General features: G+C 35.8%; 1 protein-coding gene and 2 long non-coding RNA genes across 11 annotated transcripts; 2 read left to right on the top strand and 1 right to left on the bottom strand.

The window, feature by feature from the left end:
* Positions 1 to 1,551: 1,551 nt before the first annotated feature.
* Positions 1,552 to 3,073, bottom strand: LOC115965064. The gene is made up of 2 exons (XM_031084268.1): positions 2,510 to 3,073; positions 1,552 to 2,070 (listed from the first exon to the last, which is right to left on the bottom strand). The coding sequence occupies exons 1-2, from the start codon at positions 3,071 to 3,073 to the stop codon at positions 1,552 to 1,554; spliced, it is 1,083 nt and encodes a 360-aa protein (XP_030940128.1).
* A 6,918-nt stretch (positions 3,074 to 9,991) lies between these two features.
* LOC115962663 lies at positions 9,992 to 14,195 on the top strand. Of its 9 annotated transcripts, XR_004085546.1 has the most exons (7): positions 9,997 to 10,085; positions 10,191 to 10,350; positions 11,023 to 11,084; positions 11,651 to 11,780; positions 11,907 to 11,983; positions 12,097 to 12,193; positions 12,305 to 12,937. It is a non-coding gene; the product is annotated as an uncharacterized LOC115962663 (long non-coding RNA). The 9 variants fall into 9 exon arrangements; XR_004085545.1 differs by having other exon boundaries at positions 9,992 to 10,085; positions 11,023 to 11,780; XR_004085548.1 differs by lacking the exon at positions 11,023 to 11,084 and having other exon boundaries at positions 9,999 to 10,085.
* Positions 14,196 to 17,201: 3,006 nt separating this feature from the next.
* Positions 17,202 to 22,397, top strand: LOC115962668. The gene is made up of 3 exons (XR_004085567.1): positions 17,202 to 17,475; positions 19,637 to 19,717; positions 22,241 to 22,397. It is a non-coding gene; the product is annotated as an uncharacterized LOC115962668 (long non-coding RNA).
* The last annotated feature ends 937 nt before the right edge of the window (positions 22,398 to 23,334 follow it).

Below are 23,334 nucleotides of genomic sequence, written 5' to 3'. Positions count from 1 at the left end.
ACTATAAAATTGTGTTTCCTGTTAGACATTGGCTTTTTAACTCTTGGCCACAATGATTAGACTAATAAAAAGGTTATGGATGGATTTGCAGTTCATTCTGATGTACAAATCACCTTAGCCGGCAGAAACGTTATGCCTTCTGTGATACGTATGATGAGGTACCCTCACCCCATTTTAGGGTAATTCCTAACACAAAATCGGAAAGAAAATTCTCCACCGCCATACCAACGTTTGGAAAAATCTGGAGTTATCTACGAGAGCTTTGTTTCATTTGGCCTTGTGATTCACCCTATTTTCACTTTTGAATTTTTGGAGGTCCATATGTTATCTAACCAACAAAATATTATAAAAATTTTCAGATTGTTCTCATCAAACACACACAAAAAAAAAAAAAGGATTGAACCTCGTTATTTATGGCAAATTTTTGGACACAAATAAGTATAGTTATGTGGCTGGTCCAAAAGGCATGAAGAGAAGCAATCTAGTCTGCCCCAAAGCTGCTAGCATGTGAGCAGAAGAGACATAGCTCCCACCAAAACTTCAATTTCAGAACAGTAAGGCTATTTGCAGCCATTAACTAGTTAAAACTGAGACTTAATCAAAGCTTGTGAATAAGACAAGTATCAAGTTCAATTCCAAGTCTCCCTCTACTATGTGAACCAAGCTCACTAAAAGAAGGGTGACTAGCCAAGGGAAAAGAATGAGGAGCAGTGAATTGAAGGGAAAAAAGGATGATTCCACATCAATTTGGATCCATGCAAAGTTTGACAAGAGAGCTTGGAACACTTGTGAGACCAATGGATCCTTATTGATGTCATATGTAAAAGAAGGAACTCATAAAGAATAAGAAAATAACTGCTATGTAACAAAATAACACAGCTTTGCTTTTACCTCCATTAAAATCAACAAACCTTAATTTTAGAATATTTAAATATTGGTTTTCCTTTTAGGGAAGCCATTTTTAAGGAAGTTTTTTTTTTTTTTTTTTTTGAGAGAGAGAGTTTCAACCTATGATGTCCACTCCTGATGATAGTTCTTTATCATATCAGACCAAGACACCAATCAGTTTTTGGTGTAGGTGGGGGTTGAATCTCAGATCTTTTATTCAACCATCAGAGACTTTATTAGTTGAACTAGTTGAAACCCACCTTTTTTTTTAAGGAAGCTAAACAGCCAAGGATTAAATGCTTATGGGACACCATTTGTGAGTAAAAATTTTGTTTATCACACTATTTGTTAAATTAGATTTTTGGGAAGTTTTATTGATAGGGAGCAAGGTAGTCTTGAAAAGTCTCTGACCCCACTTTCTTATAAAAATTCTTTTTAAAAAAGGTAAACCTTAATTATAGTAGTTTATGTGTAATTTATTAGGTTTCTTAATTGAATTCAAATGGGTAGTTTTGAATTTAATTTTTTTTTTTTGAGTTTTAAATTTAATTATTATTGGAAAAAAACACTATTCTTATACTATTGGTCAATGTTACAAAGTCTTTGAATTTAATTGAAATACTTTTTTTTTTTTTTATTGAGGAAAAGGTAAGAAAGTTTTATTTAACTAAGAGAAAAGCCCGACTGGAATACATCAACCAAGTCACTGGGTAGTTCTTCCACCCACACATCAAAATCAGCAGTTATAACCGCTCTTCTAGTGAGGGCGTGGGCAAGCTTATTACCCCCCCTCTGTACATGCTTAAATACTGATCTATGTAAATTAGAACAAAGGCACCGAATTTCCTCAATTACATGGCCAAAAAGAGTCAAATTTGCACCCGGATTATTGATGGCCTGGATAATCCGCAAGCTGTCACCTTCAAATTCTACCTGGAAGAGGCTTAACTCTTGGGCAAACAGGACTGCACGACTGCACGCCAAAGCTTCTGCAAGGTCCACCGAGTGAGGTAGTCTAATCTTCTGGCTTAGTGCTACAATAATATGTCCCGATTGATCACGGATTGCCACCCCAATACCTGCCGATCCAGAACCATCAAAAACTGTAGCATCAAAATTTGCTTTGAAGAAACCAGCCTGCGGAGGGCACCACCACACTAGATCCGATCGTCTAGGAGGTGGCTGGGGTTCATGGATCTCAAAAAACTCCAACACTAAATCCTTTGCTCACTTACAAATTTCATGAAGAGGCCAAGTAGGTTGTTTTTCCCTCAATCTATTCCTTCTCTACCATAAGCTTCAAGCCACCATTGAAAACCAAGCCACATGAAAGACTGAACCTCTCTCAAGCACCGCTTCAAACAGGTCGACAAAGCATCTGTATTGCTTCTTATAGTACACAGAGAAACCAACCTCAGATTTCCACACTGATTTTGCATGATCACATAACCACAGTGCATGCAGATTAGTCTCCTGAAACTCCTCACAGAGAGAACAAGATTCATCCAAGGGGATCTGGCGCTTGTGCAGGTTTTCTTTAGTGAGCAGAGTCTTTGACTGCCCTCCACATGAAGTGTCTTATCTTGTTTGGAGTCCGGATTCACCATACACCTTTCCAAACCTTTGCCGAGTTGTCTGTTGAGGAAGAGGCTTGAACACTCGCCGTAACCTCCAAAACCAGCATTTTATAAGCACTTTTGACAGAGTAATCCCCATTTGAGGTGAGAGGCCAGACATAAGTGTTGGTTTGGCAATATGGACTAACATGAATCCTACTAATTTCCTCAGCTTCCCAAGGATAAAAGGTATTATTCAGCAGCTCCACATTCCAAGATTTAGAGTTTGGCAGAAAGAGTTCACTAACCCAGGTTACATGCGAATTGCTTCTCGGTGAGACAACCTTGCTAGTACTCAGATTTGGCACCCACCTTTGCTCCCAAATATTGATAGATCTTCCATCCCCAACCCGCCATACAGCACCTTTCAAAATGACATCTCTGGCTTGGAGGATACTACGCCAAGCATATGAGCACCTAGATGGAATGACCACATCAAAAATGTTCCCACCCGGAAAAAATTTAGCTTGAAACACTCTGTAAGCTAAAGAATCCTTATGGTGAAACAGTCTCCAAACCTGCTTAGCCAAAAGGGCATTATTGGACAATTGCAAGTCTCTAAACCCCATTCCTCCGACTAATTTTGAAGTGCAAAGGGTACTCCATTTCACCCAATGGATTTTCCTAGCATCACCTTGGCCCCACCAAAATTTTCGGATCATGGCCTCAATATCCTTGCATAAAAATCTTGGGAGCTTGAAAACATTCATGGAATAGGTCGATATCGATTGAATGACTGTTTTGATCATTATCTCCTTGCCAACTTGGGATAAGAGTCTTTCTTTCCAGCCTTGCATTCATTTCCAAATACGTTGCTTAATGTCTGTGAAGCATGCTTTCTTATTCCTCCCAACAAAGGAGGGAAGTCCTAGGTACTTCTCATAATGTTGAATTACTGGCACTCCAAGGGCTTGTTGAATGGCAACCTGTGCTAAGTCATCTGTGTTGTGGCTGAAAAATAAGGTAGTTTTATCCTTATTGATCATTTGAACCGAAGCCACCTCATATGCAGTCAGCAACTCCTTAATTTTCTCACATTCTTCTAGAATGGATCTGCAGAATAATAAGCAGTCGTCTGCAAAGAAGAGATGTGTGAGCTTTGGACCTCGTCTACAAATGGAAAATCCGTGAATCTCCCCTGCATTTGCTGCTTGTTCAAGAATGGCATTTAGGCCTCAGCACAAAAAAGAAATAGGAAGGGGGAAAGAGGATCCCCTTGTCTAATGCCCCTCATTGGGTGGATCATACCCTTCGGCTCACCATTTACTAGGATGGAGTAGGAAACTAAAGTGACACATTCCATGATCAGCGAAATCCAGGAAGCTGTGAAACCCATTTTGGTCATGATCTTCTCCAGAAAAGCCCACTCCACTCGATCGTATGCTTTACTCATGTCGAGCTTAAGGGCCATAAAACTCTTTTTCCCAAGGCAACTTGTTGTCATGTGGTGTAAAGATCCAAAGACTATCAGCACATTATCTGTAATCATCCTATTAGCAATGAAAGCACTTTGTGTTTCCGAAATAATATTGTTTAGTAAAGGTTTAAGCCAATTTGCTATCACCTTACTAATAATCTTGTAAATCACATTACACAAACTTATGGGTCGAAAATCTGTTACTTTCTCAGGATTTTTAACCTTGGGAATTAAAGTAATAAAGGTGTGATTGATGCTTTTCAGAATAGAACCAGAATTTAAACTAGATAAGACTGCCTGAGTAATATCCATACCTATGTCTGACCAATATGTTTGGAAGAAAAGCGGTGGCATCCCATGTGGTCCAAGAGCTTTTAGGGGGGCCATATCCTTTATTGCAATTTCCACCTCCTTTGCTATGTAAGTCTTGACTAGCTTCTCATTCATCTCCTCTGACAACATTGATTTAACCCCATGTAGCACACGGTCTAAATGCTATGGGTTTGAAGAGGTGAACAACTGAGTACAATACTCTGTTAACAACCTGGAGACAACTTCCTCATCTCCCTGCCAAATCCCGGACTCATCCTTCAATCCCTTGATAAAATTTCCCCTTTTCTGTTGTGTTGCTGAACCATGGAAGAACTTCGAATTTCGATCACCACTTTGAATCCATTTTACATGTGCTCTCTGCCGCCACATTTGTTCCTCACGATCCAGTAAAAGATTCAACTCTGCTTTCAGCCGCACCACCTCTTGAGGATTACCCCCAGTCAGCACATCTTCCTCTGCTTTCCATAGAAAATCCTTTGTAGTTTTTATCTCCTTTTTCACATTCCCGAAATGGGATATACTCCACTTCTTTGGGCTCTTTTTGCACTTCTTTTATTTTCCTTACAGTTTGATACATTAGCGAACCATCATGGTTTGAAGCCCACGATCGAGCCACTGTATGGCCACACTTCGGATCAGTAAGCCAAATTGATTCGAACCTGAAGTGCTTTCAGCTCCACTGCTGCCTTCCTCCGTCAGCATCAAGGCTTAACAAAATTGGGCGATGATCAGAAGTGAAGCAAGATAAGTGTTTTACTCTGCCTGTAGGGAATTTGGCTAGCCAATCATAGTTAGCTAAGCCCCGATCCAGCCGCTCCCAAATCCATTCCCCTCCCCTCTTACCATGCCAGGTGAACGCTGGACCCAAGAAACCTAAATCCACAAATTCACAAGCATCCGTAGCCTCAAAAAAAGGCCTACATCAAGTTATGAGATCGTGAAGCACCTCCTTTCTTCTTCCCATCCTGAAGCAACTCGTTGAAGTCACTGATGCAGCACCACAGCAAGCTCGGCTTTGAACTGAGCATCCTTAACATACTCCAACCTTCACATCTTCGACTAGTTTCGGGCTCACCATAGAACCCGGTCAACCTCCATGCCTCCTCTTTACCCCCATTGACAATCACATCTATGTGATAGTTTGAGAAACTATCCACCCAAATTGAAATCTCTGATCTCCACAACAATGCCAAACCGCCTCCCCTATCTTTACTAGAAACAACAAACAAACCATCAAACTCTAACTCATATTTGTTCTTCTTCATCTGTTCCAGATTTAGCCACGTTTCAGATAAGAAGACAACCTTGGGACCTTGTGCTTGTACGATGTCGACAAGCTCTTGAACTGCTCAGCGGTTCCCAAGCCCCCGGCAATTCCAGGCTAACGAACTCATTGATCCCGGCGGGGCTGGTCTCCAACCTCCGCTGATCTTTTTGTATTACACACATCATACTTCTTCTTCCTCCCGCCACTCTTTGCCTCATTCTCAAAAGCTTCCTCAGCTCTTCTCTTTAAAGTCCCGTAGGATTTTTTTTCGTTTGGGTCATCTAGTGGCTTCACCCGATTTGATTGATCCACAATGGCATTTTGGGTCTCAAGCTGGACTTGTTTATGTTCGTGACTTACCTGAGGACCTGCTTGAATGGATGGGCCATCAGAACATAAAACAAGGCCCACTTGAGAAGTGTTGTACTGACCCAAGCCCCTATTTGAAATACTTTTCGACCCTTCATTAGCCACGTCATCAAATTTGTTCAAATCTGCATCAATGTCCTCTAATTGCGCCTAAAATATTTCCCCATAATTGATGATTCCCCGCTCCCTATCCATTACTGCATTCATGGAGAGAATTTTCGAAATTAAAGAGGATGCATTAATGCTATCCTAGATTGGAGCATTTACCATAGGAATTTGCCCCGGGTCAACTCTCCTCTCTGTCAGACCGTCGTGGTGTGGTTGTTGCCGGTGAACCACTGTGATAAGCTTTGGTATGGGACCCTTCTCCAACTCCATTTCCTTATCCTTCTCCCTATTAGTTAACTCCTCCTCTACTCCTTCCCCTCTTCCAATTCCGGTCTCCTCAACATGATAACCCTCCACCCAAATCACCGTCTTGCGAAAAGGGTTAGGTGTGGTCGCCCGTATCCAAGAATCGAACTGCTGGTCTCCTTCTTTAAGCTTACCTCTGCTTCTAATCCATAGAGAACACTCCCTGTCACTGTGGGTAAGCCTTCCACACCAATAACCAATATTAGGAAGCCTTTCATATTTAAACCTTACCCAACCATCTTTTCCCCCGGCCAGAGATATCTTCCTTCCTCTACATAGTGGTTGAAGGATATTAATGTTGATCCTTAACCGCATGAAGTTAAAACCTCCCTGACTATCTTCATCAGACTCCATCTCCTTAATGGTGCCTACCACTGATCCGATATCCTTAGCTATCCCGCGTGACATACTTCCCACCGATAGGTCATGAATTTGAACCCAAAAGCTCGGGCGATCAAACATAAGAGAGCTGATGGATTCACTTTTCTCCATCGCTCGAAGGCCGACGAGATATTTATCAAAAGGCCGAGGTTCACCCTATAAAACCTTAACCACATCGGTCTCATCTTCGAAAGTGAAGAGAACTAAATGATTACCCATGTCTCTCACTTCAAAGCTTTTCCTAGTCTTCCATACAATCTTGAAAGTTCTCGCTATAGCCTCCATATTTAAAGTTTGTTTTGTAAAGAACTTTGCAGCCAAAAAGAATTTCCCCACCTCCTTTTCTTCAATCACTTCATACTTGTCACCTTCAGATTCCGTAAGGGAGAACTTCTCCCACAAAGCAGTGATACCTTCCATTGACGCCCTCAAAATTCCACTCCTATCACTCGTTGTCAATGCAACTAAACAAATGAAGGAAAACAGCCCAACTCTAGAGTAGGCACCTTTTCTACTGACTATTAGGGTTTAGAGAGAAACCCTATACCTAATGTAATAATCTAGGTACTGTATTTGTGTTTTAAGAAAATAATAATAATAATGATTGAACCCATATTTGCAAATGGTTTCTTACTAAGACATCCACATTGGTGGAGCCATAAATTTAGCAATATGACTCCACAAAAAACTACTTTATCTATTTTACCTTCTCACCTTACAAAACACCCAATATCAGTAGTTTTATTTTATTTTTCAATACAATAAAATAATATAAATAACACAATAAAATAATATATCGACTATAATAAAATAATATATTCACTACAAAGCAGTGTGAATACATGAATAAAGTAATATATTTAATATAAAGTAGTGTACACAATTTAATAATATATATATTTTTTTTTACCTATGAGCTGTGCACGGTAGTTGTGGAGCCAAATTATTTGACTTTGGCTCCACCAATGTAGCCATAAATTTGTTTTTGATGGTGCTAAAAATAACAATATAGCTTTTTAGCACTACCAATACTAATGCTTAGAAAGTAGAATAGCCATATTATTGGAAAGAATTCTTTGTCTTCATTAAAAAATTCAAAATTGATGATGTGGGTACTCAGGACATACTTATAGCCTTTTTGGCTTTTTGCAACTTTCCTTTGTGTCCCACATCGAAGAAATCTCGCTCCCCCTTAGGCCTTATAAGCATGAGCCGAAGGAGTAAGGGTACCATCAGTTATTACGAGTACTCAGGACATATTTATAGCCTTTTTGGCTTTGTGCAACTTTCCTTTGTGTCCCACATCGAAGAAATCTCCCTCCCCCTTAGGCCATATAAGTGTGAGCCGAAGGAGTAAGGGTACAAAGGAAAGTTGCACAAAGCCAAAAAGGCTATAAGTATGTCCTGAGTAACCACAGATGACTATTAAGAGAGTCTTTAGAAAAAGTTTTATTATTTGATATGAACAATGATTATTCAACCAACTAAATAAATTTCTCTCAAAAAAAAAAACTAATTAAATAAATTGTATGATCTCTATCAACTTAAAATTGTCAATTGTCAATATGGTATCATAATAGAACATTCTTTGAAAATTAGGAGTTTTTTTCTCTTAAATAAACTTGGGTTATGTTTGTTTAATAGAAAGTGACTTTTTAAATAGAAAAGGATTTTTTTTTTGGGGAATGAAAGACATCTTTTGGTATGTTTTTTGAAAATTAATTGTTTTTATTGAAGGCATAGTAGCCTATAAACAAAAAATTTCCACTTCCTTATTTTAATCATGAATTGACCATGTCAGTCAATATTGAAGAAGTTATCAGTGATCAGTGAAGGTACCATGCTAGTCCACTTCCTGATTTTAAACATTTTAAACATTAATTTCCACTTCTCAACTAGGTTAACGCGTTGATTGAGATGAAAGTGGTCAAAATTTGTAATAATTGAGGTGAAAATTTGTCAAGCATAATTTCTCACGTGTGAACATGAGAAATTAATTATTATGACACGAAGCTAGTATATACATGAGATGAACCCTCTATTTTTTACCTAAATATTAAAAATACTTTAATTAACTTTTTTTTTGAGAGGATAATTAACTAATTAGTAAGATGAGAATTGATTAAAAAAAAAAAAAATACATGACATATTATACGTTGAAAATTCACATCAAAACACAAAAAATTGATTGTTATCTTGGTCTGATAATAAAGAGTTATTATCAAAAGTAAACCATATGTTGCAACTCTTAAAAAAAAAAAATTACATTACATATCAATATAGTAAAACCAACACAGAAGCAGCAGGTACACAGGTAAGGAGTAACGGAAATGGAGGAAATAGATGGAGTGCACCGCCGGCTGGTTTTGTGAAAGTTAACTTTGATGGAGCGGTCTTTGATGATGCAAATAGTTCTGGTGTTGGTTTTGTAATAAGGGATAACTATGGTGCTGTATTGACTTCTTGTTCAGAGAGGATTTTTCAGGTGTAGGAGGCTGGTGTGACAGAAGCGTTGGCTGCCCGGAAAGCTTTGTCATTTGCACATGAGCTGGGGTTCCAAAATGTCATTCTCGAAGGTGATGCATTACATTTGATTCAAGCTTTGAAATCTCAAGAACAGAACCTATGCCCATTGGGTTTGCTGGTAGAGGACGTGAAAATTTACTCAAATCATTTTCGAAGAGTGTTGTATTCTCATGTAAAGAGAAACGGCAATAGTGTAGCTCATAATCTGGCGAGATATGCTATAGGTATACCAGATTTTCAAGTATGGATGGAAGATGTTCCTTCTCATATTGTGTCGGTTTTACTTTCGGATGTAACTCATTTACATTAATAAAAATACTCAAGTTCTTTCTCAAAAAAAAATACGACTCCTACAATATACACACAAGTATTGAACACCAATACAAAACTAACAAGCATGCACAAAAGTCAATTAATAAATGATATAACAAGACAATTCAGCATAAAACGATTTAGATGAATTAATTTCAACAAATTACAACCATAGTTTTTTAGTGAAATTATGATGTGTCTTTGTGTTAAAATTATTTTTTCTCTCCTTTGTGTGTGTATTTATTTTAAAAAAAAAAAAAAAAATCAACAAATTACCATAAAAAAATATAGAAGAATTTTTAATGGTTTGATAAATACAATGGTAAATTATATGTTTGGCTCCTAGATTTTATGCTATGTATCAATTTAGTCCATGATCTTTTAAATTGACATCAATTTCGCCCATGAATTTTTGATATTAGAATTCGTCAGCGCAGATTGGTCCAAGACAGATCCCAGCCATAAGTTTTCTCATATTGAATCAACCAAAAAAATATGGAGTGCTCTGTTCTGTTCTCTTCAGCTGCAAAATATTTAAGAGCTAAGGTATTTAAATAATGTGGTAAGTCCATCCAAACCTGATCTCCTCCTTTTCTTCTATCAAATTTCTATGTTCTTCTTTTCAATTTCCCTTAATTTTCATTTATTCCTCATTCTATCACAAAAGAGGAGAATAATTAGAAAGTTCTCTGCAAGCATTGCAAATGATTGATATTCAAGACTCACCAAATTAGAAGAACTGCAGATTTTTTGGTATCTCCTTTCCTGTCAATAAAAAATGGCCCAAGAAAAGATTGCCCATTTTCCGATAATACAGAAACAAAGCGGTAGGTTTATCTCCTACTCTTCCTCTTCTCTTATAGATTACTCTTTTTCTCTATTTTTGAAACCCAAATTCCGAAGGGTCTGCTATTTCTTTCCCAGTATATACCCATTTCCATAGTATAATTCACAAAATTTTCAGAAGATGGATGATCATGCTAGTGAGTAATTAATAGAAATTCAAGAATTAACAGTATTAAAATGGGTACCAAAATATAAGATACTTCCAGCAATAACTAATCAATGCAACAATCATAGGAATGGTTCCCTATGACATACATGGATTTATTCCTGGATTACAGATTGTGAAATCTAAGTTTTCTCCATTACTAAAGATTGTCATAACCAGTCAATGGAAAACAAAACCTTCCCATATCCTTGTCAGATTCTTTTCAGGGTTTCAGAAGTAAATGCACTTAATACCGAATTGCGTACTCATTATTAGTTTTTGATTTTCAGTTACAAACCCTGCATTGTGGTGTTATCTGAATTTTCTATAATAATCTGGATCCATATAAGAAAGAAAAAATAGTTGTTGTATTCTTAGTTGTTGTTGCCTCATCTACTTCAACAATCCCCAGTAAGATATTTTGAAATCAAAAAGAGTAAACAAGAGTGGATGACTTTCCACTATAGTTGCAGAACCTTTATTTATTTGATGAAATATCTATAAACAGTTCCAAGAAACTGAGATATCTACCAGCAAGGGTGTGGTGCCCCAACAGATGCTGCCATGCTGGTAATCCTTCATTTCCCAACTAGAGGTTATGTACTTCAGCATTGATAGGTCAAGATTGCCCATGTTCCAAGTATATAGATAAACTTTTCATTCCTATGCTAAGCTCAGAGAATCTAAAATTGGTATTTTTGCTCAAATGTCCTTATGTTTAAATATCACTTTGAATGGACTAGCTTATGCACTTAATTTTTATTTCCATAATTCTTGTTCAAAATTGTGTGCTCATATACTGTAGCATATTTTTCTGCATAGCATACTTAGATCTTCGAATTTTCCATCCAACAACAAAAATCAAGTACTTTGGTTGAACATTCAATTCTAAACTTCTTGAGATTATTTGTGTGTGTGTATTCTGGTCTACCAACAATGCATTGATTAGGGCTCTTTAGTTACTACTACATTGTCCTCACTGTTAAGTTTTCACTAACCAATTTTGGATTAATTAGGGCTCTTTCATTAGTCATATTTAAGCTTCTCCAAAGTTTATTAATGTTATGAATTCATCTGAAGTTAGTTTTAAAAATGAGAAATACTCGGTGGCAAATTATTTATTCTATTTTAAATAGATTTGTAGATGACCTTAAAGTCCGGTTTGCTGTACAGTGTGCACTAGAAGGAAGTATAACTTGAGATTCAAATCAAATTAAACGAGACGGTTAACAACTTTTTTCTTTTGAGATCAAATTATAATGTTGGGTAAGCTGTATTACTCATCATTGGATTACTTCATAATTGCAGTTACATTTATTCTCAAGCTAAGCTAATTTTACTGTCTTCAGTTTTTTTTCTTTTTATTTTTTCCTAAAAGACTTCTGGTTGTAGGTCAGCTGGAACCATAACTTGAATGCACCTGCAAGTGTCAATTGGGTATATTTGGTGTCACTTCAACCATGCATCAAGTAAGGCCTAGGCCCTAGGCTTTCCCAGCATTTATACTTTTCACCATGTTCGCTTCTATCTCCTATATATAAAAATATCAGAAATTACTCTCTTTCTTTTTTGGAATATGCAGGATTCCTGACAATTCGTCCGCTGTTCAAATCCTATGTTATGGTTTCCTAACTTAAAGTCTTTATAGCAGTGACTTTAGCAGTTTTCTAGATTATGAGGTACACATCTAGGATTAGCCTTACATACTGATTATCATCATATATATCTTGTTTTGAATGTTCAAACTTTAGTACTAATCAATGGCATAAACTATGATATTCGGTTTTCAGACGTCTGCAAGAAATTGAAGAGCCCAATTAAGAAAAGCAACTTGAAACTCAAATTTGATGCATGTTTTTTCTCCGTGATCAAGTTATGCTCTAAGATATACATTTGGTGACTTTCCATATTGCACACTCAATTGATTGTTAAAATCATTTCACAGATAATCACGGCTACAAATCTCTGCAAAGAGCACGTAATAGTAAGCTTCAATTAATGGATTTTCAAATTTCTCTGACAGTCTTCACTTATTGTCAGTCTTGTTGTCTTAACTAAGAGGCCAACCTGTTTGAGTGCACCACTTCATACCACCGTATGGAGGGTAATAGCCTACAGATTGCAGATAAGGCAATGGACATAAGTCTCTATAAGCCGAATTTTGTTTGTAATTTTTTGATGAATACAGTATGTGTATTACTTAGAAATATTACTGAAAACTTCTATCAATGAAATTGTCTATGACTAAAAATCTAAATTATCATAGCTGGGCTTTTATCCAATTTGAATTGTATTCCCTACAATTAAAGCCTCATTGTCAGTGATAAGTTGAAATAAGATAAGTAGTTTTCTTGCCATAGGATAATGATTATTTTGTGAGAATTTGCTAACTGATTTGAAAAAATTGAGGGAGGCATCACAAATTTAGGGAAAAAGGTAGACCATACAGGCATGAATGTTAAATCTAAAATGCTTACATAAATTAGTTTTGCAGTCTACCCAGAAAAGAATTAGGGATATTAGCTAATTGCTAATCAAGGTTGAACAAATTTGTGCCTAGTCAATACTGTCCAGCTTTAAGCTTTACTATCACTCACTGTAGTGCTTCAACTTGTGACACATATAACCTACTGGAAAACGTAATTCTATTCTTGTTGTGACTGAATTCATGTTGAATGTTTGTTTATGCTGGTTTGAAAAGTTGACAGATTTTTACTTAAATGGGTAAATTTGAAGTCCACTTCTAGACGGGAGTAGTTGAAAGAGTTGGATACTCTCTCTTTAGTGCAAAACATCAAAAGCTAATGCCAATTGCATCAGAATGTGTAGTGTGGTGGTCAGTAGAGAAATCATTGCTGCCTGTATATAAGACTCCAATCTTTGATAATAGGTGACCTCATCTGCTGTGACAATAGAATGTCTTCTCTAAGGACTGTTGTTATATGGTGAAGGTATACCTTTTGTCATTTTTACTTATAGTCTCGTCATAGTTACTAATAAAAGAACTCCTAGTGAGTGTTATTTTAATGTCTTTTCTTTTGTCATTCTAGATTACAAAGAAATCTTGTGTGTTTTTGTGTTGTTATCTGTAAAATAATTTGCTATATCTATAGAATAATTTATCATGATTCATCACCATTGTCACAATTAGGTGTTTTTGTAAGGTCTAAACTGGGTTATTGTTCAGCATTCCCTTTATATCCAGTAATTTCCTTACAAACCATTGTTCTTCAGTCTTTTGTTTAATTCTTATGCTGCCATATGTTGGCATTTAAATTTATTTTCAACCTACAGCCAAATCAAGGGAGATATGGCAAGCTACAATGATCCACATTGCCCAAGAAGGTGGCTGTTTTGTTCTATCTACGAACCAATTCTGCAGAAAAGGAAGACTATCTGCTGTCAACAGAATGTATTTCTGGAGGTTCAAATGGTGATTCGTATGTCAATACAATCAGATGGGACCATTCTGGCTGGACCTAATTACTAAGGGAGTCCCTCATCTGAAGCAATCTTGTCCACTCTTATTGTTCCAGAACTTGGAGGGTGTATTAGCAAAGCTAGATTTTTAGTGTATAGATTATTCTGTACAGTTCACGAATATGTTAGTCCTGGAATATTTGCAATTGCTGCGATGAACTTTCATATGTATACTAAAATGATGCTGTATCTTTCCCCCTTGGTGCTTTTCTTTCAAAAACATTAGGTCTCTTAAAGACTAAATAGTACTTATGAATGCCAGGCTACAATTTTGCAAAAAAAAAAAAAAAAAAGCATCTCTATTGTTGTAGTTACTTGAGTCAGAGATACTGGTTCTTACTTGGTTTCCTAGTCCCTAGATATTGTGGTGCTTTTATTTTTTCCAGAATAATGACAATGCTCATTATTATAACCTAGGCCTTTTCATACAGAATTGATAAAGGCATAATTCAAAGAAGTCAAATGTAGATGCTCATCAAGGTGGCCAAAAATTGCTGCAAGCACATAATTCACTTACCTGTCTATGTCACTGTCATACAAGAAGTCTTTGTATAAGAGAAACTTCGCTTAATTCAATAGTAAAACTTCAAAGAATTATAAACACAAATGCCAAATAAATTTGGCATTTGACACACCTCATGAGGCATGGTTTTTGGTGTTTGGTGTGCCAAATGCCAAAATTTGGCATTTGGCACGCTTTATGCCAATGCTCTAATAACAGACAACATTCAAGGCAACCATAGCAGGGATAACACAACTTGAGCTGCCATGAGGGAAATGAAGCAAGCATTAATCAATTTTCTAGTTACTAATTAATTGATTAAATTATTAGTAATATTTTCCCCAAGAAATAATTATTTTTAATATTTAGGTGAAGAAAGAGAGACAGAGTGGGCCCATAGGTTAACCTGAACTTACATTGATTTTTTTTTTTTTTTTAATTCTTTTTTTAGATATGAAAGAATGAAGTCTATTCTACAAAAGATTTTACTAATTGAGTTAATTGAAACCTAGTATGATAACTTTTCATACAATTGAAAAATTGTGACTTGTTTGGTTGTATTGAAATGTAAATTAACTTGGAATATAGATATTACTAAAACTATAATCATTTATAAATGTTGTCAATATTAATTTTTTTTTTTGTCATTTCATACTCTATTTAAGTCATTTAAACAAAAAATTGAAATCCAAATCCTTCTCATTTTAATACCTCTATCTAAACAAGTCAATAAAAAAGTGCAATAATTCTTAATTAGAGTACAAATCCCATATTAATAGGAAAAAGAGTGTATGGCATTGTTATGCACAGCTCAACAAAATGGGGTGGCTGAGTGAAAGCATAGACATATTGTGGAAACAACTTTAACTCTTTTGTCTGAATCCAAAGTTCCTCTAAAATCTCTGGCCTTATGCTTTTGCAACTTATAAGTTCCTCATAAACAGACTACCTACTATGTCTTTAAATTTTCATTCTTCTTGGGAACTTCTCTTTGGTCAATTTCCAAATTATTCTCAATAGTCGATAGGGAAAGAAGGATGTCCAAATTATTCTCAATAGTCGATAGGGAAAGAAGGATGCAAATGCAATACTCTCTTATGACTCTATTTGATTGGTACCTAAATGAGTTTAGGGATTTTTTCTTTTAAAAGCATTTTTTAAGACCTGCAAAATGGGCGTTACTCAACTTTTGTTGTTATTATTCGGGCTGATTTTTCTAAATTTGATTGTTGTTATTTGGGTTTAAAACTTTAAATGTTTTATTTAAGGGACCAAAATCTCATAACATTTCCAAAAAAATACAATTTTGTCCTAAATAGTAGTACCACTTTTTATTCATGCGATCTTATCTATTTTCTATATATAAAATGATTGTGAGTAAAAGTTACAGAATTTTTTTGGTTTGTTCAATTCCCACCATTTCATGAGCTAGCCTAATTTTTTTTTTTTTTTAGGGGGTAATATCTAACATCACTAGTTGAACTCGCTTTTTATTTTTCAATTTATTTTTATATACATGTGAGCTAAGTTGAACACTTGAACTCACTTTTTATTTTTTAATTTATTTTTATATACATACAAGCTGTTACCGTGTTTGTGTGTGTATATAATAATAATAATAATATTAACACAAAAAACTATCACAATATTTTCACAATTTTCAGGGTATTAATTTCTTATAAATCAAAATAAAATAATAAAATATCATAATAAAATTAACTACAACTAAAAATAAAGGTATTGTGAAAAGAAAAGTGCTCATTCACAACATTTCACAACATTTTTTTTATATTAAATAGAGATTCATATATTAAATAGCAATCAAAATTCTTATATGAATAAGAGACAAACATTTTTTTATGTAAATAGTTTCATGCTTCTTTAAATAAAAATTCTGTCTTAATTATCTCACTCAAGAGTTAGGCATGTGCTGCCTAGTTTTTTTTTTTTTTTTTTTTTGAGAAACCAGACTCAACGTCTGGGCTTTTAATAGAAAACAGAACCAAATACAAAAAGTCTCAGTGAATATCAAGAATAGCCAGGGGGGCGATGTTAGGTGGTAATTCTTCCAACCAAGCCTAAAACACATCACCATATTTGGCTCACCATATTTGGCTTTTTTAGCTATAGCATCTGCTATCCTATTACAAGATCTTTTAACATATAAAAAGGAATTTTTTTTTAAAATAACAATAAATATTAAAAAATTTAGTTAATTGTCATATTTCAAAACAATTTTGAAAAATAACATCTCGAGTATCTAAAACTCGAGTTCCATTTGGAACTCGAGTTTTTAAGTGTCGAATTGGAGAAAAAAAAATGCGCTGAAAATCGAGTTTTAAAGACTCGATTTCCATAAATTGCAAAAAACGCCGCTATATGGCTTTAAAACGTCACTATAGGGATTAAAAACGCCACTATAGGGCACCCTAAACCTGGTACTTACAAAAATTTTTTGCAGGAAAACGCCGCTATAGGGCTTTAAAACGTCACTGTAAGGCTTAAAAACGCCACTATAGGTGAAATTTTTTGCATAAAACTCGAGTCTTAAAGACTCGAGATCAATGTGGCATTTTCCCAGTCAGTATGGATCTCGAGTTTTAAAAACTCGAGATGCTACTTTTCTAAATTCTTTCAAACCGTTCCTAACTTACTATTTTGAATCCCCATGTGAATCTCTTCTGCACAAAACCTCTATAAAAAGAGTGAAGAGAGTTAGGAATTGTGTTTTTGGTTTAATCAAGTTTAGGTAATTGGAGTGTATATGTAGCAGTTAGTTTGTTTCTTAATAAAAAAAAGTTTGGGTGAGTCTAAACGGTGCGTTTCATTTTCAACTTAAGAGAAACTCATAGACGCCCAAAGCACAGTTAGAAATTTGAAAGAAGTGAGGGAGGCTTGCTGAGAGAGGGAGAGGAGACCAGAAAGAGAAGATTTTCTGTGCATAGCAGAGGCCAGAGATTCAGAGGAACTCTAATTCAGGTATTTTATCTGTTACTGTTAGAATTATGATTTGGGTTTTGAGATTTTGATTTGCCATATTTTTTCTGTGGAAAATCATATAATGTTAGGCTTTTAATTGAGAGGAATTAATTTCTTCCTTAATCAACAAAAGCACACTCTTTTCTTCGGGTTCAGGGAAAAATTACATGATTTCAATGGGTCTACTCCAAGAAAGCATAAAATTACCATATGGCTGTTCAAAGGTTATGCTGACTTGTGCCACTCATTAGTACATCTACACTGTCACAAGTGTTAAAAAGGTCTTTTTGATGCCTAGACAAGTGATAATGGAGATGCATTCTGCAAAGTTGGTTCCTATATGTAAATGGGTATAAGTTCTTTTAATCATCCATATAATGTTTTGTTTATTCATGATGTTTCAGCATCAAATAACTCAACTTTTGACATGCTGAAGCAGAAGTATTGCTTTATGCCTTCTATATACAAGTTTTCTCCTTTCTCTCTCGGAGTTAATCTTCTATTGAAAATGTTTTACTAAAGACTGGATGTGTATGCCAGGTATTATGGCTGGTGATTAGTGCTAATGATTCAAATGTTTGAATTTAAATTTTACAAGGCATTCTTATGTTGTTGAGTCTGTTGAAGAAAGAGACAGTAAACCATCATGAAAAATATACAAGAATTAGTTTGGTCTTTAGTGCTGAAGGTGGCCTCTGAAGCCATGTACCAGATCATAGGATAAATGACATTATTTCTTTCACCTAATGCTTTTTAATGAGAGGTAGACCTGAAATTTATGCTCTCCTATGAGGCAAGGCAGAAGTTTTAAGGTCTTAGCCACCTAAAGAGATGATATAGATAGCTTTCATTTGTACACTAAAACCAGTTGTTGGGTGAATGCTGATCACCTGACAACTGGTTTTAGTGGGTATGGTCAGTTGCCTGTAGGTTTTACTCGCTAGAGGTGAGTCCAAAGGGCTCTTCTTTAGAAAGGTTTCCTACATTATCAAAAATAAAAATTTGCTTCTTTGAATACTGTGACAACCTCATTACAGGCGATTGTTGATTCTGGATATACAGGAATTCTAGGGTTGACATAAATAAATTGTATTTAGCCACTAATGGATTTTGTCAATGGCTTCTAGGATATAGTGAAACTGTAGCATATATTGAATTTTGTTAATGGCTTCCAGCTGGTTAAGTGATTAGATGTGAAGCATGTTTCTAGCGGTTCCACCTTAAAGGGTGCAACTCTCAGTGCAAGTGACAATCATTTTAGGGTGAGATTTATCACAGCAGCAATTTAGAAAGTGTGATTATGGCATGCATTTTGAAGGTGTGTTCATCTAATTACATGCATTTTAGTTTCATTAGTGGGGTTTCTGCTGTTGTATGAGTTGTAAACTATGAAAATAAGGGTTAAGAGAGAAGTAGAAGGAAGAGAAAAATTACCCAATTAACTTGCTAATATAAAAAATAACTAGAACTCTTAAAACACACACACACACACACACACACACACATATATGTATCTTGTTGCATAATGTTGATTGAATTATGAAATGCTTGTGCATGAAAAAGCCAGTAGGTGAGTAGTACCATAGGTGCAATATTTCGCAGTTTATACTACTTATAAGACCTAGTAAGTCCACCCATTAACTAATGGCGATAGAGGCATTATAGAAGGCATATACATCTTCCCAAAGAATAAGACCAAGTTTCATATGGGGTAGTGTGTACGATGATGGTTGCTGATTCTTCATTAGCCTTTAAGTAACGAATTGATTTGGTGTCCAGTGTAATATGCCTTCTAGGTATTAGGTTTTGGTCAAGCCTTATCTAACAGTGCATGTAATCCAAAGAATTTTACTCTCATTTGCATTGGAGACATCCAAAAACATTATAGAAAGATTCTTGATGTTGACCCGTGAGAATCAACTATGTTGCAATTGTACCATGAGGGTATCCATGTGACCTCAAGCATTTGAATTTAAATAACTTGATGATATAATGACACCCAATAAAGAAGTCTACACTTTCTTCTTATCCAGATGGGTTATTTGTGTTGATTAATATGGATGATTGATCCCTATTACTAGATATTTTGTCTTTTCCTTTTCTCTATTTGTGATTCAGTTGGTGATGTATTTATTGTTTATCGTGAGTTTTTTGTTTGAAGGGTATATTTGGACAGCATGGTAATGGCCCAGTTTGGGAGGCTACTTCTCTACGCACAATGTAGTGGTGTTGAGCTATTCAGGTTCAAGCTTAAGTCTTTATTTTTGAGATCATTGTTGGGTGGATTCTTGCATTTGGCTACTTCTCCATGCACAAATTGTGGTGTTGAGCTGTTCAGGTTTAAGCTTAAGTCTTTATTTTTGAGATCCTTGTCTGAGTGGGTTCTTGCATTTGGCTGCATGAATTTTTCATTTCTTATGGATTATATAGACCAGCGTATTGTGTAGGTATTGTGTAGGTAAGCCTTTTTTATACATCATGTATACTTTTTGTCTTTCCTTTTTTTTCTCTTATCAATTTTGTTGTAGCTCCCCCTCTCCCCAACATGGCAAAAAAAAGAACGAAAGAGAAATTGAAGTTATGAGATGGTGCTTGCTTGTGTTAGTCCATTATGGACAAGAGGTGTTATGAAGAAAGATCTTCAGAAAACTACCAATCAAAGAAAAAAAAAAGAATTTCAGAAAACCACACGAGACTTTCTCAGTCCATTATGAAGAAGAGTTTTGTGCAGAAAGATCTTCTGAAAACTACTACTTTTTAGGTGTAAATAAAACTTTATTAAAAAAAAAATGAAAAAGTAGATAACACTGCTCCCCTGGTACACAGGCAGTGTACTAAGGGAAACAAAAAGCTAATCAAAAACTACATAAATCTAAAAAATCCAAAAGGAAAGGAATAGAGAGACCACTCATAGCAGTCATCCATTGAACTCAAGGATAGCAAAAAGAATTATTTCAACTGAAGGATGTAACTTTCCTCTCCCTTGAGAGTTTGATGGTTCCATTCTCCAAATAGTGCACTACCCAGCAGAATAGCCCCCCTCCCAAAAAATTTCTGTTTGATGCCAACCAATACCCCTATTCCAACAAGCTAGCAACTCCACCACTTGTTTATGCATAAGCCAAGAAACACCAGTCGTGCAAACCCTAAGTGTCCATAGACTATAATCATAAGATCAATGAAGATGGAGGTGATCCACCGATTCCAACTATTCTTACGTAGCATCAACACAAATATTCGTCTTCCTCAAGTTATCCAGTGTGAGGATCTTCTGCTAGTGGCTGTCCAAGTGAAAAGAGCTACCTTAGAAGGAGCTTTCACCTTCCAAATACTTTCCAAGGGAAAGAACAACTTCCTTTGGCTGGTAGAACTTTATAATATGACTTAACTTCAAAAGAACCATTCCTGGCAGGCAACCACACCATTCTATCTTCCCCATTCTGGCCAATATTAGTGGAGTATAGAAGAGAAAAGAAAGATTGTAAGCTCTCCAATTCCTAATCTTGAATTGACCTTGTAAGAAGCACATCGCAATGGAGATCCCGATTTCGTCTACACAAATGATCTGCCACAAATGCATCTACTACTGTTTGAGAGAATAAAATTTTTTCTTAACATGAGTTATTTATTGGTCAACTACTGTTATGTAAATTTGTTGCTTGAGTGTACCTCTTTGTAATTCTCTGTAATATTTTCCGTCTCATTGACTTAGGACGATGGGAAACAAAGTCAAATGATGTATGGAAACTCTGGTCAGCTTGTATTTTGAGGAATTAGGGTTAGGGTTTGGTGGGATAAAAGGCTGCAAAATTGCAAGGAATATAGGGTTTCTAATGGCGAAAAAGAATAGTAGGTCTTGAGGATGAAACCAGGCTTTCCTGAGGGCTGGGTTGCTTTTACAGGGATGTGAGCTGTAACCCTTGAACGGTAATTGGGCTGTTCTTTGGGTTATTTGGAGCTATTTGATGGATTAGTGGTTTAGGGTTTTGAAGTTTTCGATTTTAGGATTTTAAAGGTGATAATTCAATGTGTGTTTGCTAGGTTTAAATTTGATAGAAATGGAAGGACAAAAATGTAAACTTCTAGACATTACATCTAGAATTTCCTTGGCATCACAACTTGGAAAAGGTTGTATCACACAAACCTTAAACAAAGCTTCATAGCTGCTGAAAATTTATGAAACGTCCTCATGAATAGAAAGTATTACATACGTATAAATAGATGACTAATACCTAATTCTAGTGCAACTTGTACTTCTTGACTCCTAATAAGAGCTGGACTCCATGGGCTTTCATTAGTGAGCCCAAACTAAATTAAACTCAAATAAAACCAAAATAAGAGCCAATGGACTGTTGGAACAGCGCTTCCTACAAACCAGAAAATTAAAAAATTACATTTGACACTGAAAATTAAATACAAGTATAGGAAATATGCCTGGAACTGTGTAATGCCCAAAAACATAATAAAATTTCTACTGTTACTCAGAAAACCAATACCATGTAGCCATGCATTCTTCTAATGTTATAAGGATAAAATGGCTTTCTTAGCAGTCAGTATTAAGATCTTTTTGAAGATCTGCAGTTTTGGTTTTCTGTGCATTGTGGATATCTTCAGCTACATGTTTTGTTGTTTAGAGCTTCAACATTGTATTATATTATTCATTCTCCGTTTTGGTTGCCAAAGCACTGTTTTTTTTATTACCATTCTATGTTTTGGCTAGTGCATATTATAAGGTACAAACTTTTGCTTTTGGCTTCTTATGCAGCCATTTTTGGATGTTAATAATGACGAAGACAGCTTGGAGCATGATGGAGATGGGCGGTGGCCCTTTGTAGTTTTTTTGAGCAACTCCTTGATATTTTTGATCCAGGCAAGCGATTTTTTGCCCCTTCTACCGTTTTGCTTTTGGTTGGGGTTGGGGAGGAGGGGAGGGTGTTGTGGGTTCACAAGATAGATCTTTCATCAGGGTCATTATGCTTCTTATTCTTTGATATTTCTTTTCATTTTCAAGTGATAGTTTCTCTGACTATATATGTTGATAGTTTGGGAGGTTCGCCATGGTAGTGTCATGGCCTTGAGGGAAATTTTTACTCAACAAGGTGCTTCTGCTGGGGTGTTTATGCCTGGCTTGAGCTGGGATGGTGCAGTTTTTTTTGAAGTAGAAGATAAAGGTATATCAAATACAATGAAGAGAGAGAGAGAGAGAGATAGATTGATTGTTTTGAATATGCAAGTTTCATCAGATGGGCTTCAGCCAAATCTGAGGAGGCCTAAATTTGAAGACGTGTCATCCTCAACACAATGGCCAATATTGTCTCTTACAGTGAGGTTGGCAATTTTGATGTCTGCATGAAGCTGCATGAAGGTTGATCATGGGTGGAATTTGCCTTCTGGGCTGGATAATGGCCAGTTGAATGTTACGTTTGTTAAGGCTGAGCCAGAATCTTTTCTTGATGATGCATGATATTTGTGAAAAGATGCTGCTGATACCGCAGAGATGAAGGGTTACGCTGAGGATAACTGGATAAGGTTTCCATTGGAAAAGCAGATACACTGAAAAATATTCCCAAAAATTGTGAGCTGATGAACTTTGTTAAACTAGCTAGGAATTTGTGGCTAAAAAACTGTGAATTTCTTCAAGAATATGCAATTCATCTATTATGTCTCTTGACTGGTACGGTTTGATATATGTATATTTATATATGAACTGTTTACTTGAGTGATTTGGTTTCCTCTTAATCTATTAGGAATAGTAGACTATATATATTTCTGATCTGTGTTTGAGTATTCATATATCAGTAAATTCAATTATTTTATTATATTTTATTGCAGATTTGGTGATTATGTATCAGATCAGGT

The sequence above is a fragment of the Quercus lobata genome, chromosome 10, assembly GCF_001633185.2.
Source record: "Quercus lobata isolate SW786 chromosome 10, ValleyOak3.0 Primary Assembly, whole genome shotgun sequence".
Taxonomy (NCBI): domain Eukaryota; kingdom Viridiplantae; phylum Streptophyta; class Magnoliopsida; order Fagales; family Fagaceae; genus Quercus; species Quercus lobata.
This window is presented reverse-complemented; position numbering and strand designations above follow the sequence as displayed.

Excerpts from the sequence above, each read along its gene's own strand:
- LOC115965064 (XM_031084268.1), bottom strand. The coding sequence starts at position 3,073 with ATGGGGTTTAGAGACTTGCAATTGTCCAATAATGCCCTTTTGGCTAAG. Across the intron at positions 2,071-2,509 it reads CAACAGACAACTCGGCAAAG|CCACCTCCTAGACGATCGGA; the intron begins GTTTGGAAAGGT and ends CATGAACCCCAG.